The sequence below is a fragment of the Bos indicus x Bos taurus genome, chromosome 14 (genome assembly GCF_003369695.1).
Source record: "Bos indicus x Bos taurus breed Angus x Brahman F1 hybrid chromosome 14, Bos_hybrid_MaternalHap_v2.0, whole genome shotgun sequence".
NCBI lineage: Eukaryota > Metazoa > Chordata > Mammalia > Artiodactyla > Bovidae > Bos > Bos indicus x Bos taurus.
The window spans coordinates 81,867,666-81,886,795 of record NC_040089.1 but is presented as its reverse complement, the minus strand read 5'-3'; the positions used below and the strand labels follow the sequence as shown (position 1 = coordinate 81,886,795).

Genomic DNA, 19,130 nt, shown 5'->3' with positions numbered 1-19,130 from the left:
AACGCAGCACGCCAGGCCTCCCTGTCCATCACCAACTCCCGGAGTTCACTCAGACTCACATCCAACGAGTCAGTGATGCCATCCAGCCATCTCATCCTCTGTCATCCCCTTCTCCTCCTGCCCCCAATCCTTCCCAGCATCAGAGTCTTTTCCAATGAGTCAACTCTTTGCATGAGGTGGCCAAAGTACTGGAGTTTCAGCTTTAGCATCATTCCTTCCAAAGAAATCCCAGGGCTGATCTCTTTCAGAATGGACTGGTTGGATCTCCTTGCAGTCCAAGGGATTCTCAAGAGTCTTCTCCAACACCACAGTTCAAAAGCATCAATTCTTCAGTGCTCAGCCTTCTTCACAGTCCAACTCTCACATCCATACATAACCACAGGAAAAACCATAGCCTTGACTAGATGGACCTTTGTTGGCAAAGTAATGTCTCTGCTTTTCAATATGCTATCTAGGTTGGTCATAACTTTTCTTCCATGGAGTAAGCGTCTTTTAATTTCATGGCTGCAGTCACCATCTGCAGTGATTTTGGAGTCCAAAAAAATAAATTCTGACACTGTTTCCCCATCTGTTTCCCATGAAGTGATGGGACCAGATGCCATGATCTTCATTTTCTGAATGCTGAGCTTTAAGCCAACTTTTTCACTCTCCTCTTTCACCTTCATCAAGAGGCTTTTTGGCTCCTCTTCACTTTCTGCCTTAAGGGTGGTGTCATCTGCATATCTGAGCTTCCATGCCTGACCCTTAGTCTGTAAAACTAATCTCCTCATACTCACCTGAGTACCAGCCTAACTAGAATGTAATCACACTTTTGCTCTTTGTTTTAACAAACGCTTATTAAGCAGGATAAGTCCCCTACGCACGAACCTTCAAGCTGTGAACTTGCAAAGATGCAGACCCGCGCTCCATCAGTGGCAGGTGTGGGTGGGGCACATGGCCCCCACCCACGCTGATGCCCTCAGCTCGCCCGTATCCCACCCTCCGGTCAGTACCCCCTCCTGCTCACTTGACGCCTGCCCCGTGTGCCAGCTGTCGTCCTGGATGACTGCACTTTGCCAGGAACTGTACTGCAAGATTAAACATGTTTTCTTTACTTATCGTGTTTTTCGGTACTGTTTGTGTGAGAAGTACTGTAAAGCTGTCACAGTGCAGTAATCCTGCTGACTGTGCCAGGTGGGTACCTAGGCTGACTTTGCTGGACTCATGAACAAACTGGATTTATGGAGGCACTCTCAGAATGGAACTCCTTTGTACGGAATGGACTTACTGTACCCTTGGCGATGCTGAACTGGGATCTAGGAGTCACAAAGAACATGAGTATGGTTTAAAAAAAAATCTGCCCTCAAGAAACTCTCCCTTTTGTGGAGAGATGGACGTTGACAGTTGAAATGCAGTCTCCCACCCGAGGAGGTAAGGCTGGGAGGGGGACCTCATACCGGAAGAGCACAGTTTTAGAGAGAAACCATCAGGAGCTCCCCAGGGGGAGAAAGGAGAAGCAGCGACCCAGACAAATGGAAGCGCTCCCCGCAAGGCACGCACGGTGCCAAACGGTATGAGGAACACTGGGAGAGCTTTCAGTAAAGCGGTGACTCAGCTCCGAGCTGGGCGTCTGGGGAGCCGCGTTGGAGGGAAAGCAAGGATTCAAACGCAGGGCCACCTGCACCCGGCGGAACACAGGGGCCCCACCCACCGCTGCCAGGGGTCCAGTGAGGAGACTCAAGACAGGAAGTGACGCAACAGGAAGAGCTGCGCGACGAAGTTCTCTCGGCAACTGGAGGAAGGATCAGCCCAGCGGCAGAGTCAGGGGACCCGTTAGGGCGTCTGGGGACTATCTTTGAGAGAAACGAAGAGGGCTTGAGATTAGAGTTCTCAGAGCTGATGGTGACTGTGAAGTGGTGGCAGCAGTGATGAAGCGAGAGAGAGCTAAACAATACGAAAACGGACAGCACGGGGCTCGCCTGAGCTCGTCTTAGTTTCATTACAATCCCCCTCTGAAGGAGGCCACCCTCCTGTCTAAGTGGGGGCAGAGCACATCCATCTTTCAAGATCCACTGAAACGCTGCCTCCTCAGGAGCTGTTCTCCCCACCCCGCCACTCCAGGGACAGGGTAGATTCTGTATCCCTGCCTGTCTGTCTCCCTCAGCGGAAATTCATAACAACTTTCTGGCCTTTCCTGTAAGGCATTTCCCACTTTCTGCCTTTTGTTATATCCTCTTATATACTGAACAAAATTATCATCCTCTCTAGATTGTCCATGAATGTAAAAAAGTATCTTGGTCCTCTTTTGTGTCCCTCATGGACACCTACCTGTCCTTCACATCTCTTGTCCACATCGTTCAGTTCAGTTGCTCAGTGGTGTCCGACTCCTTGTGACCCCATGAACCGCAGCACGCCAGGCCTCCCTGTCAACAACCAACTCCTGGAGCTTACTCAAACTCATATCGAGTCGGTGATGCCATCCAGCCACTTCATCCTCTGTCCCTCTCTTCTCCTCCTGCCCTCAATCTTTTCCAGCATCAGGGTCTTTTCAAATGAAATCAGCTCTTCGCATCAGGTGGCCAGAGTATTGGAGTTTCAGCTTTGACATCAGTCCTTCCAATGAACACCCAGGACTGATTTCCTTTAGGATGGACTGGTTGGATCTCCTTGCAGTCCAAGGGACTCTCAAGAGGCTTCAACACCACAGTTCAAAAGCATCAATTCTTCGGCACTCAGCTTTCTTCACAGTCCAACTCTGACATCCATACATGACTACTGAAAAAACTATAGCCTTGACTAGATGGACCTTTGTTGACAAAGTAATGTCTCTGCTTTTGAATATGCTATCTAGGTTGGTCATAACTTTCCTTCCAAGGAGTAAGCGTCTTGTAATTTCATGGTTGCAATCACCATCTGCAGTGATTTTTGAAGTCAGCCACTGTTTTCACTGTTTCCCCATCTATTTGCCATGAAGTGATGGGACCGGATGCCATGATCTTAGTTTTCTGAATGTTGAGCTTTAAGCCAACTTTTTCACTCTCTTCTTTCACTTTCATCAAGAAGCTCTTTAGTTCTTCTTCGCTTTCTGCCATAAGGGTGGTGTCATCCGCATATCTGAGGTTCTTGATATTTCTCCTGGCAATCTTGATTCCAGCTTGTGCTTCTTCCAGCCCAGCATTTCTCATGATGTACTCTGCATATGAGTTAAATAAGTAGGGTGACAATATACAGCCTTGACGTACTCTTTTTCTTATTTGGAACCAGGCTGTTGTTCCATGTCCAGTTCTAACTGTTGTTTCCTGACCTGTATACAGGTTTCTCAAGAGGCAGGTCAGGTGGTCTTGTATTCCCATCTCATTCAGAATTTTCCACAGTTTACTGTGATCCACACAGTCAAAGGCTTTGGCATCATCAATAAAGCAGAAATAGATGTTTTTCTGGAACTCTCTTTCATTTTCAATGATCCAGCATAGCTACTCAATAAAAATTTTTGAATGAATTAATTGGGAAACTGACATCCTGAGAAGGTAGGTAAAGAAGCTTATGCAGTGTGGCTCGCACAGCCAGGTAAGGTCATGTGAGGGTGGCGTCTAGAACCCAGGTCTCCTGACTTCTGATGCAGAGCTCGTGGTACAGTGTGACGCTGGCCCACCCGCCGGTATTCACTTCCAGCTAAATTCAGGGCCCCTTCTTGCACAGGCTGTTCACTGTCTGCTCTCCTGCAGGGGTGGCACCTTGAGCTTAGGCCTTGGGTAGGAATTACAACAGCACCAGCAGCAATGCATGTTCTGCCCTGGGAAGTCCGCAGCTGAAGGCAGCATGAGTAAAAGCCAGCCTTTTCCTGGCACTGACTATAGGAAACAAATTATTTTCAGTGGGCAGTGTGTCTCTCCTGGTCTCTCCCTCCTGCCTTCCTAGACAGCCATCCACGGGAAATCAATCAAGGCTTCACTCCGTGAGGCGCAGCTCATCTGGCAGGAGGCAGGTGCGTGGCTTCCCCCACCCAGCGTCCCAAGGAAACTCTGGGCTGGATGCTTCAGGGAGCCCCTGGCTTTGAGAAGACACCAGTGCTGCCTCTGATACAAATGCCACCATCAAGGGCCCTTTTCTGCTGATTTACAACAACTGAAGGGAATATCAAGAAGTGTTCTATTTCCAGGAAAAAATTACTGCTGTTTTTGAATTTATTTAAAGCCCATATTTAAAGTCTGCTCCAGAGCTACAAAAGGCCAGGTGGTTAGCAGGGTGGGGCCTTCCTTACTTTCTACATTTCAGGGTCATTCTGTCCCCTCACACACACCCACCATCCTCTGCCAAGCACCCTCTAGGGCCTGTTCTTCTTTCCTATCCATCCCCCTAGGATTAGGATCAAGTCAACTTGGATTAAGGGACACTGCACAAATGCATTTGTTTATTCTCCAACCAAATTTAAACCAGTTAGGGGTTTTTTTTTGTTTGTTTGTTTCTGTTGCACCTCAAGATGTCTCAAAGCCTTTGACACCCTAAAATTTCTCATGACTTTCTGAGAAACAGATTTAATACGCTGTCTCTGACACTTTCTTACCCAGAACCCTTTGCTCTCTGAGCCCTGCAGACGTCTTCTGGAACTCTTGTTCCCCAAGCACATTAAGGGAAGTGGACTAAAGCGGAGATAACGAAAAAGGATATGTAAGGAGAAAGCACTCCAGTCTTCTTCTGTGTCCCATCACTAGCTTGACTTGAAAAGAGAAGGTCTAAAAAGGTTTTGAACAATGACAACGTAACTACATTCCAGTTGGAATAAGTATACGGCTTTTTAGGATGACTGTTAAAGGGTGTATTAGCTAAACTCTGGAGGCATTTTCTGTGCTTCTGTCTGGTGTATGTTGGGTACCTGCACGTGTACCGTGTGACTGACAGCCTAGAACAGGACCCCGAGGACAAAACAACTTTATGGAAATGAGCTTTTAAGAATACAGAGTGACTACCTGGGTGGCTAGAGAGAGAGGGTTTCCTTCCGAATGAAAACCAGTGTTTCTGTTAGGTCTCGCTCAATGAGGAAGGCAGAAAAAGGCCCCTGAAGCATCTATTTCCAATCCCTGGGGTCTGTGAACATGTTGTCAGTCGCTCAGTCCTGTCCAGCTCTCTGTGACCCTCAAGGACTGGGGCCCGCCAGCCTCCCCGTCCATGGGATTTCCCAGGCAAGAACACTGGAGTGGGCAGCCATTCCTGTCTCCAGGGGGTTCTTCCCATATTACTTTATGTGGCAAAAAGATTATGAAGTGTGACGTAGTAACCTTGAAGTAATCTGGGGAGATTACCGAGGATTACCCTGGTGGCCCAAACAGAATCACACAGGTCATTCAAAGCAAAGAAAGCTTCCAGGCTGTGTTCAGAGCAGATGTGGTCACAGGTAAACAGAGAGACGACATTGCTGACTTCAAAGTGGCCACAAACCAAGGACAGCGGGAAGTCTTTAGAAGCAACAAAAGGCAAGGAAATAGATCCTCCCCTAGAACCTCCAGACAGGAAACGCTGACACCTTGATTTTAAAACCCACTGAGACGACGTCAGGCTTCTGACCTACAGAACTGTAAGACAAGAGATTTCTGTCGTTTTGAGGTTGTGGTAATTGGTATAGCAGGAGGCAGAAATCTAATTCATCAACTTCTACCCTCACCCTCCAGATTTCACTGTTCCATGAATTCTTAGCACGTCTGCAATGTACATACATGGACATGTCTCAGTTGTTTTAGTCTATGGATACAGGTTCAGTGCCTCACACATCATATAGGAAGGCTAACACCTGCGCCAGAAGCAACAACTTCAGGTCGCAGAAGGTGCCAAGCATGGCTTTGGAGGCTGTGGTGCAGCCACCTTATATTACAGACGAGGAGACAGGCCCACGAAGCTCGTCTGCTTCTCCCCCAGCCTACCCCGACCTCTCCATCCATCCAACCTGAGATCAGAAGCACAAAAATGGGAGGTATTGGGTTGCCCAAAGAGCTCATTCAGGTTTTTCCATAAGATGTTATGGGAAAATAATTAGTTCCATTAATAAGTATTCAATTCAGTTCAGTTCAGTCGCTCAGTCGTGTCTGACTCTTTGCCATCCCATGGACTGCAGCACTCCAGGCCTCCCTGTCCATCACCAACTCCTGGAGTTTACTGAAACTCACGTCCATCGAGTCAGTGATGGCATCCAACCACTTCATCCTTTGTCGTCCCCTTTTCCTCCTGCCCTCAATCTTTCCCAGCATCAGGGTCTTTTCAAATGAGTCAGCTCTTCGCATGAGGTGGCCAAAGTATTGGAGTTTCAGGTCAGTTCTTCCAATGAACACTCAGGATTGATTTCCTTTAGGATGGACTGGTTGGATCTCCTTGCAGTCCAAGGGACTCTCAAGAGTCTTCTCCAACACCACAGTTCAAAACCATCAATTCTTCAGTTCTCAGCTTTCTTTATAGTCCAACTCACATCCATACACGACCACTGGAAAAACCATAGCCTTGACGAGATGGACCCTTGTTGGCAAAGTAATGTCTTTGCTTTTGAATAGGCTATCTAGGTTGGTCATAACTCTCCTTCCAAGGAGTAAGTGTCTTTTAATTTCATGGCTGTAGTCACCATATGCAGTGATTTTGGAGCCCCCAAAAATAAAGTCAGCCACTGATTCCACTGTTTCCCCAACTATTTCCCATGAAGTGATGGGACCAGATGCCATGATCTTAGTTTTCTGAATGTTGAGCTTTAAGCCAACTTTTTCACTCTCTTCTTTCACTTTCATCAAGAGGCTCTTTAGTTCCTCTTCGCTTTCTGCCATAAGGGTGGTGTAATCTATATATCTGAGGTTATTGATATTTCTCCCTGCAATCTTGATTCCAGCTTGTGCTACCTCAAGCCCAGAGTTTCTCATGATATATTCTGCATATAAGTTAAATAAGCAGGGTGACAATATACAGCTTTGACATACTCCTTTTCCTATTTGGAACCAGTCTGTTGTTCCATGTCCAGTTCTAACTGTTGCTTCCTGACCTGCATACAGGTTTCTCAAGAGGCAGGTCAGGTAGTCTGGTATTTCCATCTCGTTCAGAATTTTCCACAGTTTATTGTGATACATACAGTCAAAGGTGTTGACATCGTCGATAAAGCAGAAATAGATGTTTTTCTGGAACTCTCTTGCTTTTCAGTGATCCAGCGGATGTTGGCAATTTGATCTCTGGTTCCTCTGCCTTTTCTAAAACCAGCTTGAACATCTGGAAGTTCACAGTTCACATACTGCTAAAGCCTGGCTTGGAGAATTTTGAGCATTCTTTTACTAGTGTGTGAGATGAGTGCAAATTGTGCAGTAGTTTGAGCATTCTTTGGCATTGCCTTTCTTTGGGAATGGAATGAAAACTGACTTTTTCCACTTCTGTGGCCACTGCTGATGTTTCCATATTTGCTGGCATATTGAGTGTAGCACTTTCACAGCATCATCTTTTAGATTTGAAATAGCTCAACTGGAATTCCATCACCTCCACTAGCTTCATTTGTAGTGATGCTTCCTAAGGCCCACTTGACTTTGCATTCCAGGATGTCTGGCTCTAGGTGAGTGATCACACCATTGTGATTATCTGGGTCATGAAGACCTTTTTGTACAGTTCTTCTGTGTATTCTTGCCACCTCTTCTTAGTATCTTCTGCTTCTATTAGGTCCATACCATTCCTGTCCTTTATCAAGCCCATCTTTGCATGAAATGTTCCCCTGGTATCTTGAATTTTCTTGACTAGATCTCTAGTCTTCCCCATTCTATTATTTTCCTCTACTTCTTTGCATTGATCACTAAGGAAGGCTTTCTTATCTCTCTCTGCTATTTTTTGGAACTCTGTATTCAAATGGGTATATCTTTCCTTTTCCTCTTTGCTTTTTGCTTCCCTTCTTTCACAGCTATTTGTAAAGTCTCTCCAGACAGCCATTTTGCCTTTTTGCATTTCTTTTTCTTGGGGATGGTCTTGATTCCTGTCTCCTGTACAATGTCATGAACCTCCGTCCATAGTTCATCAGGAACTCTATCTATCAGATCTAGTCCCTTAAATCAATTTCTCACTTCCACTGTATAACCGTAAGGGATTTGATTTAGGTCATACCTGAATGGTTTAGTGGTTTTCCCTACTTTCTTCAATCTAAGTCTGAATTTGGCAATAAGGAGTTCATGATCTGAGCCACAGTCAGCTCCTGGTCTTGTTTTGGCTGACTGTATAGAGCTTCTCCATCTTTGGCTGCAAAGAATACAATCAATCTGATTTCAGTACTGACCATCTGGTGGTGTCCATGTATAAAATCTTCTCTTGTGTTGTTGGAAGAGGGTGTTTGGTATGACCAGTGTGTTATCTTAGCAAAACTCTGTTAGCCTTTGCCCTGCTTCATTCTGTTCTCCAAGGCCAAATTTGCCTGTTATTCCAGGTGTTTCTTAACTTCCTACTTTTGCATTCCAGTCCCCTATAGTGAAAAGGACATCTTTTTTGGGTGCTAGTTCTAAAAGGTCTTGTAGGTCTTCATAGAACCATTCAACTTCAGCTTCTTTAGCATTACTGGTCAGGGCATAGACTTGGATTACTGTGATATTGAATGGTTTGCCTTGGAAACGAACAGAGATCATTCTGTCATTTTTGAGATTGCATCCAAGTACTGCATTTTAGACTCTTGTTGACTATGAGGGCTACTCCACTTCTTCTAAGGGATTCTTGTCCACAGTAGTAGATATAATGGTCATCTGAGTTAAATTCACCCATTCCAGCCCGTTTTAGTTTGCTGATTCCTAGAATGTCGACATTCACTCTTGCCATCTCCTGTTTGACCACTTCCAATTTGCCTTGACTCATGGACCTGACATTCCAGGTTCCTATGCAATATTGCTCTTTCCAGCATCGGACCTTGCTTCTATCACCAGTCACATCCACAGCTTGGTGTTGTTTTTGCTTTGGCTCCATCCCTTCATTCTTTCTGGGGTTATTTCTTCACTGATCTACAGTAGCATGTTGGGCACCTACCGACCTGGGGAGTTCATCTTTCAGTGTCCTATTTTTTTGCCTTTTCATACTGTTCATGGGGTTCTCAAGGCAAGAATACTATATAATTAATTTAATTAGAATTTGTGTATAATATAATTATATTATAAATACATTGTATAGATATATGATAAAATATAATTGATATTAATAAAACAATTGATATTTAAAATTAATATCAATCATTTAATTAACATATTGTTTAATGGTATTTTATTATATAATTGATTGTATTACTTATTTTATAATTATTAGTTTTTTATAGTTAATAATTATAATAGTTATTATTACAACTAGTAATTAAATAATTTGTTTCATTCCCTGAGCTTTCATTTACACCTTTGTTCACTTACGTGTGCAGGTCTGTTGCTCAGTCGTGTCCGACTGTCCGTGACCCCACGAATCGCAGCACGCCAGGCCTCCCTGTCCATCTTATGTGTTAGTGTGTGTTTTAAGGCAAAATTCTGCCTTTCTCATACAACTTAGGGAAGAAAAACCTATTCCCATCATTATTAATCCTTGACTTTGTCCAGACTTAAATTTTTTGCTCAGAAGACAGGCCTAATTAATAGACATCATTGTACCTAACCTTTGAAAAGATGCATTGAGTTAACTTAGCCAAATACAGAATAACAAACAATGTAAATATATATAAGCGGAAGTGTAGCTGCAGATCATTCCCTGTTGGGACCATTTGTCTTTAGCCCTGATATACACACAGTCTCATCTTAATCTTTATCCTAGGAGAGTCTCTGTTTTCCTCACAGATTCCCCGAGAGTCCAATACCGGAAACACATTTTGACACGAGAGACGCTGTCAATTTAAACACAAAAATAAGCCAGAAGGATGCCTGGGCAGCCGTCCTGACCGGCTGCGGCCACATACTCACAGGCGGTCCGAGGGCACCTTGGGGTCCCATGCTTCCTGTGACCCCGGGGACTCCAGGGGCTCCGGGAATGCCCTAGTGGACAGGAAAATGGAGCAAAGGTAAAGACGGGCGTTCCCAACAAAACAGCTGTCCAGAAGGGGCAGCAAACACCGCCTCCCACCCCTGCCGCCCCGCCACCTTCCTGAAGCCAGCTTCAGGACTCACTGCTTATTCCTGTTTCCAACTACCACAGAATTAAGGAAGACTCTTTTTGGAAAAGTCTCCACTGTGTTGGTTAGATGTAGTTCTTTCGAATTCAAGCCTTACCTGTGTCTAGTAAAAAAAGAAACCAGTGCAGGTGATCTTATGGCAAAGCGGCTCAGAGGTGCAGTAATCAAGCCCCCCGGACACATTCCTTTAGAGGGTGCTTAGGAAGGGTGCTGACCCAGAGGCTGAGCCACCACACTGCAGCAAAGACGGCTGCAAAGCGAAGGCCTGGCAGCAGGAAAGCTCTCACGAGAAGCGAGTGGCGTTGAAGCAGCGTCGCGCCCCAGGAGTTCCTGGAAATACTTACAATTGGCCCTGGTGGGCCCGGAGGGCCGGAGGATCCGTCCTTTCCAGGAAAGCCCTGGGGGAAGAAAAACATGGCGTGTCAGCTCTGCAGCTGCTTTATATGGCTTTCAGAAAAGCTGCATTTAATCCCGTTTCATATTTGGGGCAGCAAGTCCTGTCATTTGCTCCAAACTTCCAAGGATTCACTGCTTTTAAACCCTTCATGGGAACTGTTCTTGGCAAAGACTTTTGTGTCTGTTGGCTCTATGAAATCGCCCAATGGAAGAATGTTAGGTGTAAGAAATGCCACAGGAACTTATTTTCAGAAAGTGTTTTTTTATTATTATTATTAAATTAAACATAACTAGTGAGAAGGGGGATCAATTCTGGTCATTAACGACCAGACACAAAGACAAATTAGTGTCTTTCAGGACCTAAGAGTTTGGGGACAGGGAACCCCTATCTCAGGAATCTAGTAGTGTATTACAGATTAGGAGTACTGCAGTATCGGGCTCGCTTTTAGCTCAGACAGTAAAGAATCTGCCTGCAATGCTGGAGACCCAGGTTCCATCCCTGGGTCAGGAAGATCCTCTGGAGAAGGGAATGCAACCCACTCCATCACTCTTGCCTAGAGAATCCATGAACAGAGCACCTTGCAGGTTATAGTCCATGGGGTCGCAAAGAGTGGGACACAACTGAGCAACTAACACACACATGCACACACACACACACACACACCCGCATACACACTACAATATCTGTGACTCTGGAGCTCTTCAAGGACTGCCTGGGGGTGGGTCAGGGGTCTTCCTGCACTGATACAGTTTCGACTGCCGGGCAAGTTTGCTGAACGCAAGTCCACGTGAATACACATCTGCTGCTCATTACGTGACGGAACAGTTAAAGACAGAAAGCAAATGACGCTCTTTAAAACTTATCTTCTCCAATCACTGAATGTGTGTGTGTTATTTTTATGTGAATGTTAAAAAAAAAAGCACATCTGGAGTGACCTACTGTCAGATGGCTGTGGTTCTTAGCTGCGGGTGTGGGTCTTTCCAGTGTAATTAAAAACATGAGAGAGGATCTTTGATCTCAACTTTATGATAAATTCACAAAGTTTGTTCAAGACATTATCTTCTACTACATGGAGAAATGGACTTCTCCTCTTGGGATGTGTCCCCTCCTAGAATAATCCATTCTTGTGCTAAGTCGCTTCAGTCCTGTCCAGCTCTTTACGACCTTATGGACTGTAGCCCACCAGGCTCCTCTGTCCATAGGATCCTCCAGGCAAGAACACTGGAGGAAGTTGCCATGCCATTCTCCAGGGGATCTTCCTGACCCAGGGATCGAACCTGGGTCTCTTAGTCTCCTGCATTGGGCAGGCAGGCTCTTCATCTCTAGCACCACCTGGGATCCATTCTCAGATCAGTTGAAACCAACATCCACCAGCGTCCGTGCTGCCTCTCCCAACTCCCTTTCTGAAGCGCACCACTTTCCCAGTGAGCCTTCCCCATTCTTCCTGCGTGTGAAAGCCCTTCTCCTTGGTGGCCCCCTTTCACTCTCTCTCCTTGTCTCCAGGAATCAAATAAAAGAGGGTAAAAACGAGGCTGGATGAAAGGAAATGGTGTGAGTTGGGAGAAAGACACAAAATGGGAAGGGTGTGTGTAGGAAGAGCGATGGTCTGCGGGCCATCCTGTCCCCAGGTTCAAATATCAGCAAGTCTCAGAGCCAGATGAGGCAGAGGCTGCAGACCCCACCGGGCCTTGTGGTTTGCCTTTCCCGCCTGAGCACGCTGTGCGCTTCCATCTTCCAGCCTCTTGTTCAGCAATTCCGTGCGAAGCCAGGGGCTGAGCTCTGGCCAGCGGAGAGGGGCCAGTTCCAGCTCTGGCCCATAAGAATTTCTGGGGGGTAATCCTCCACCTTCTTGTCCCTTCTGTAACAGCTTCAGGGCCCACGTGTTGAGGATCAGTGTCTCAAGGTGGCAAGACCTTGAGTTCCTAAATGACTCTACAGATCAGAGACTAACTACCCAGCTCCTCTACCCATTCTGTGGACAGTTCTGGGCTGCGACCAACAATAGGCTTCATTTCATTTATTATGTTTTCATTGTTTTAAACCACTGAGATTTTAGGACTTTTGTTCATAACATTCGACCTAGTGGGTTTTTTCACTGCTACCTCTATTCAGTCACTTCAGTTATTCACTCAAAAATATTATTAAGTCAGAAAGCTGCAGGGGTAGGCCCTGATATAGATTAGATTACACAAACATGCACACACATCCTTCCTTGGATTTGCTAGCTAAACAACAAATATTAATACTGACATAGGTTGAAAGATATTATTTTACGTGGAGTTTAAATATAGCATGTCCAGGAAGAGGGTATAAAAAATCAGAACATGTAAGAGAAAACCAGAACCTTATAACTCCTTCAGCCCAACTGCTTCATATTATAAGTGAGAAAATTTGGGATCAAAAGAGATTAGGAGCCTTTACCATTAAAAAAATTTTTTTATATCTACTAGTATTTCCTGTATGAAGTTCACATAACAAAACCAGGGACTCTGAGGACATACTCAATAATTTAAGAAGGCATTTGAAAAGAACTTCGTTTGCTTCCTGCCTTAAAACTCTCCCAGTGCTGGAGGGGAAGCGAGCACACTCCCGTGTGTGAGGCCACACGTGATACGCGGCCAACGCCACTGCCCAGCAGGCAGGAGTTCAGCCTGGCTTCCCAGACTCTCTTCCAGGCTGTGTCCAGAGGCAAAATTCTCAAAAACAAGCAAGGGCGATGTTATGCAGAGGGAGCAAGCCAAGGCGTATTTTCTGAAAAGACAGTGCACTATTCCAGGGAGGATCTGCAGGAAAAAGCGCATCAGCTCCTCCCTCTCAATCACGGGGAAGGGGCTCACGAAGCAGCGCTCCGTCAGGACTCTCCTCCACTGGATCACCCGAAGGACGCTACCGAGAACAGTGTTCAATGTGCTCGATTTACAGACAGCTGGTGCCTATCATGTGGGAGGAGAGAGGATGGAATGTCGTTAGGCAGAACTAAATTTGGCAAGAGGCTGTTGCTCCCGTGTGGTCGCATCCAAAGAGGAGACTGCATGTTGGTTCACTCTGCGTTCTCGGGGTGCCCACCCTCCAGGAGCCTGCTGATCTGAGGTGGAGCTGATGTAGGAACAGAAATACACTGAACGATGAATGTCAGGAGCCTGAATCATCCCCAAACCATCCCCCACCGCTGGTTCGTGGAAAAACTGTCTTCCACGAAGCTGATCCCTGGTGCCAAAAAGGTGGGGGACCACTGCTCTTCCTAAAGGGCCCCTCGGAAGCTGTTGGTGTCCAGTCCCTCAGTCGTGTCCGATTCTTTGCCACCCCATGGACTGCAGCACGCCAGGCCTCCCTGTCCATCACCAACTCCCGGAGTTCACCCAAACTCATGTCCATTGAGTCAGTGATGCCATCCAGCCATCTCATCGGAAACTGAGATTTCTTTTTTTTCTTCTTTGAGGGAAGAAATTATGTCTTATTCACTGTTCTATTCCTAATACCTCCCTAGCACATGGTTGGCACCAAATACATACTAAAAAAAAAATTAAAGTGGAATAAAAATGATACTCCTAGAAGAAGTGCTCTGATAATCAAGTTGAGTAAATAAATATTAATTGCAGGTATAATTAGCCCAGAAATGCATGGGGGTGGGGAGACATGCCGATCTTTTCCGGCTTTGCCCTTGAACCCTCACGAGCCTGGAGGAAAGGGGTCGGGAGTTCTCCAGCCCCAGAAGCTGAAACTGCATTTCAGTGACTACCTGAGGGGGGGTTTCCTAGAAGCAGACCGGGCTTTTGTGCCTTTGATTTATAGAGGGAGGGGGCTTCCCCGGTGGTCCAGTCACCTGCCAATGCAGGGGACACGGGTTCGATTCCGAGTGCCACCACGACGGAGCCTGTGCTCTGGAGCCTGTGCACTGCAACGAGGGCAGCCCGCTTGCCACACCTGGAGCCAGCCCCACGGCCACGAGGTCCCCGTGCAGCCAGACAGAGATGAAGGCGCAGTTTAATATGCTTTACAGAGGGAGTGTTCTAGGAGAAACCTTTCAGGTAGTGAGGGAGGCAGGAGAGGGCAGGCACAGGGGTTAGGTCAGGACTGGGTTTCGCTGAGGTCTGCTCTCGTCGGGGAGCTCTGCACGGTGGGTGGCGCCTCAGGGTTAGCCAGTCAGTCATCGGCTGGGTTTCCGGGTGGCTCCAGTAATAAGGAACCCGCCTGCCAATGCAGGAGACACAAGAGCCGTGGGTTCGATCCCTGGGCAGAAAGATCGCCTGGAGAAGGGAATGGCAACCCACTCCAATATTCTTGCTTGGAGAATCCCATGGACAGAGGAGCCTGGTGGGCTGTAGTCCATGGGCTTGCAAACAGTCAGACATGACTGAGGGACTTAGCATGCACACATGCACGGAGCCAAGGTGGCATTTCCAAGGGTAGTTCTCTACAGTAGAGGTAACTGAGCTGTTAGCAGCCAGGGCATGGAGGGCACGGGCCAGGGTCAAGGAGCATCCGTTCCACGCATTTCACTCTAGCACCTTCTTTTGTTATTGGAGTATAGTTGCTTTACAATGGTGTTAGTTTCTGCTGTGCAGCAAAACGAATCAGCTGCGTGTGTGTGTGAGTGTGCGTGTGTGTGTGAGTGTGCGTGTGTGTGTATGTGAGTGTGCGTGTGGGAGTGTGCGTGTGTGTGGGAGTGTGCGTGTGTGTGTGTGTGTATGAGTGTGCATGTGTGTATGTGTGCATGTGTGAGTGTGCGTGTGTGTGGGAGTGTGCGTGTGTGTGGGAGCGTGTGTGTGAGTGTGCGTGTGTGTGAGTGTGCGTGTGAGTGTGCGTGTGTGTGTGCGTGTGAGTGTGCGTGTGTGTGAGTGTGCGTGTGAGTGTGCGTGTGTGTGAGTGTGCGTGTGTGAGTGTGCGTGTGCGTGTGAGTATGCATGTGTGAGTGTGCGTGTGTGTGTGAGTGTGCGTGTGTGTGTGAGTGTGCGTGTATGAGTGTGCGTGTGTGCGTGTGTGTGTGTGCGTGTGTGTGAGTATGCGTGTGTGTGTGAGTGTGTGTGTGTGAGTATGCGTGTGTGTGTGTGTGAGTGTGCGTGTGTGTGTGTGTGTGCATGAGTGTGCGTGTGCGTGTGAGTATGCGTGTGTGTGAGTATGCGTGTGTGTGTGAGTGTGGGTGTGTGTGTGTGTAGCCTCTCTTTGATTTCCTTCCCACTTAGGTCACCACAGGCCACTGAGTGGAATTCCCTGTGCTATATAGTAGGTTTTCATTAGCTATCTGTTTATACACAGTATCTATAGTTCACTCTAGCACTTTCATTCATGGATTTTCATGAACAAATGCACATTTTTAGAAATAACATTTTAACAGTAAAGGCATTCTTAAGGGTACTATGAGTTTCCTGTTTCCCTCATTCCAAATTAAAATGTACTTGCTATACCTGGTTATAATTTAAAATATATTAGGGGGACATCCCTGGCGGTCCAGTGGCTAAGATGCTGAGCTCCCAGTGCAGAGGGGCCTGGGTTCAGTCCCTGGTCAGGGAGCTAGGTCCTACCTGCTGCGACGGAGACCTGGCACAGCCAAGTAAATAAATATTCAAAAATAAAAGATGTTAGGTTCTATATTATTTTAGAAACATAAGCAAAGCCATTTCCCTCCCCCCAGGTTTCTTTCTAACTGCAAAAAAGTTCATGTTTTCATCACATAGCTTTATGTTTTAACAATCACATTTTAAATTCACCTCTGAAAGATTTTTTTCACTTGTAAGCCTCACGTTTGTCATATTAAATTATAGTTGTGGAACTACTATGTGCTGGGTTTCTGCTAGCTTTCGGATAGTCAACAATGAACAAGACAGTTTGTTTTCAAGGAGGTGATGGTTTTGAGAAAAGTCAACAATTGAAAGTAAACAGCAATAAGCCTCAATGCGGGGACTAGAGGGTTCCACGGGAACACGCAAAAGGGTGTCCAGTCGTGGCGTGGGGGTCCGGGCAGGGGTTCCCAGAAGAGGGGTTCAGGTCAAGGGCCCCAGGAGGCTGGTCCACCCTCCCCGCCCAGAGGCCGCTCAGCTCAGGCCGGCTCCGGGACCTCTCCTCGCCCTTCATCCAGGGTGAGGAGTGACGGCAGCGACTCTTCATATCTAAGCAATAAAGTTGGTGAAAAGGAAAACCACGTGAGCTGTCTGCGCTTTGCAAACATCTCCAGATCTGTAGACGTTTCCTTTCACACCAGGGAGCCAATCTCAGCACCTGTGCATTTGTTCATGAAGCACCCTCATGAAAAGCCGTTGCTGCTGCTGCTAAGTCGCTTCAGTCGTGTCCGACTCTGTGCGACCCCATAGACAGCAGCCCACCAGGCTCCCCTGTCCCTGGGATTCTCCAGGCAAGAACACTGGAGTGGGTTGCCAATTCCTTCTCCAATGCATGAAAGTGAAAAGGGAAAGTGAAGTTGCACAGTCATGTCTGACTCTTAGTGACCCCATGGACTGCAGCCTACCAGACTCCTCTGTCCATGGGATTTTCCAGGCAAGAGTACTGGAGTAGGGTGCCATTGCCTTCTCTGCTCATGAAAAGCAGACACCTTTAATTAAGTGATGAAGAATGACTAACAGGGACAGAAGATTAAAGGAGAAGCATAATGTGAGAGTTCACTTAAACCGACACATGCTCTTTTTAGGTACATAAAATCAGCCACCTACTAACAGGGGTGCTTTATAAGCTGAGCAGCTCCCAGCACGTCTCCTTTTTGAGAGTCCCACCTCAATATTAATATGCAACCACAATGCACATTAAAAATATTTTTTGCTATAAAAACTTGAAAGTTTTTTTAGTTTGTTTTTGAAAACATTTGGCTCTGAGCAGCTTATTAAGTTATGGTTGGCCATGATTTATCAGCAAAAGGAAATCTATTGCAAAATATGTTTTCAAAATCACTGATATTTGAATAAACACCAAATTTAACTATGGCTGAAATTAGCAAGTGTAATGTTTTATACACATTTAACTAATTTTGATTTTTTCAGTTTTCTTTTCTACAGTCTAGAGCAAACACATATGCTTTTTTTCAGGTGGCAACAATTTTTTTGTAGGCTCTTAAAAAGTTCTTGATGAAAGTAAAAGAGGAGAGTGAAAAAGTTGGCTTAAAGCTCAACATTCAGAAAACTAAGATCATGGCATCTGGTCCCAGTACTTCATGGCAAATAGATGGAGAAACAGTGGAAACAGTGTCAGACTTTATTTTTCTGGGCTCCGAAATCACTGCATATGATGACTGCAGCCATGAAATTAAAAGACGCTTACTCCTTGGAAGGAAAGTTATGACCAACCTAGATAGCATATTCAAAAGCAGAGACATTACTTTGCCAACAAAGGTCCATCTAGTCAAGGCTATGGTTTTCCAGTGGTCACACATGGATGTGAGTTGGACTGTGAAGAAAGCTGAGCACTGAAGAATTGATGCTTTTGAACTGTGGTGTTGGAGAAGACTCTTGAGAGTCCCTTGGACTGCAAGGAGATCCAACCAGTCCATTCTGAAGGAGACCAGCCCTGGGATTTCTTTGGAAAGAATGATGCTAAAGCTGAAACTCCAGTACTTTGGCCACCTCATGTGAAGAGTTGACTCATTGGAAAAGACTCTGATGCTGGGAGAGATTGGGGGCAGGAGGAGAAGGGGACGACAGAGGATGAGAGTTTGAGCAAACTCCGGGAGTTGGTGATGGACAGGGAGGCCTGGAGCGTTGCGATTTGTGGGGTGGCAAAGAGTCGGACACGACTGAGTGACTGAACTGAACTGAACTGAAAAAGTTTGCACTTTCAAGGTACTCTGTCTACAGCATCTAAAAGATGAAATGGATGTGCCCACAGAGCATGTTGTAACTAAAGTTAAAGTCAGAGGCTAGAATATTTATGCTTATGTAGTTATCAGAGACGGGCTTCCCTCGTGGTTCAGTACTAAAGAATCTGCCTGCCAAGCAGGAAACTCGGGTTCGATCTCTGGTCTGGGAAGAGTCCCCAGAGAAGGAAATGGCAACCCACTACAGTGTTCCTGCCTGGGAAATCCCACGGACAGGGGAGCCTGGTGGGCTACAGGTCATGGGTTCGCAGAAGACTCAGACACAACAGCGACCGCACAGCAGCAGCAGCAGCCATCAGAAACAGCCCTGAGGACAGTGGCTCGGGCGCGACAGTCACTCTCCACACCCTCTTTGCAGCCAGGATGGTGGGCCACTGACACGAACTGTGATTGACTAAAACAGGGCCGAGCAGGTCCTTTGACAAACACCACTCCCTCGGGTACCGTGGGGCCTGTGAGCCCCTGGCATCTGACGCGTTTGCTGAACCAGAACGAACTTGAGCCAAGAGGACTGAAGAAACACTGAGACTCTCGCTGCACAGTTTCAACCCTGAGAGCACCGGCAAGGGGCCAGGAGGCAGTCGGCCACACGGAACAGGCTGCTACCAGCAGCAGAGGCTTCAGACCAGCCACCAGATTAAGGGGCCACGGAGCAAAAAGCCTCAGACCCCGAAACACTGGCCAGGTTAGAGACGGAGATCAGCCCTGAGCGTGCTTCCATGTGGAGTCACGCTGGGGAATTTTCAGTCACACACATGCAGATACAAACATACACATTTGCATTTTATATAGGTGCACAATACGCTATT

The 19,130-nt window shown here is 46.6% G+C and overlaps 1 protein-coding gene across 4 annotated transcripts in view; it reads right to left on the bottom strand.

Moving 5' to 3' along the window:
- Nucleotides 1-19,130, bottom strand: part of COL14A1 (collagen type XIV alpha 1 chain) — a 233,441-nt gene that overhangs the window by 36,912 nt on the left and 177,399 nt on the right. For all 4 annotated transcript variants that reach the window (XR_003514529.1, XR_003514530.1, XM_027561688.1 and 1 more), the window contains exons 41-42: nt 10,450-10,503; nt 9,897-9,968 (exon numbers count right to left, since the gene is read on the bottom strand). Coding sequence is in view for 2 of the 4 variants with exons in the window: in XM_027561688.1 (XP_027417489.1) it covers nt 9,897-9,968; nt 10,450-10,503 (126 nt within the window). In the remaining 2 variants the exon portion in view is untranslated. The remainder of the gene's footprint in view (nt 1-9,896; nt 9,969-10,449; nt 10,504-19,130) is intronic.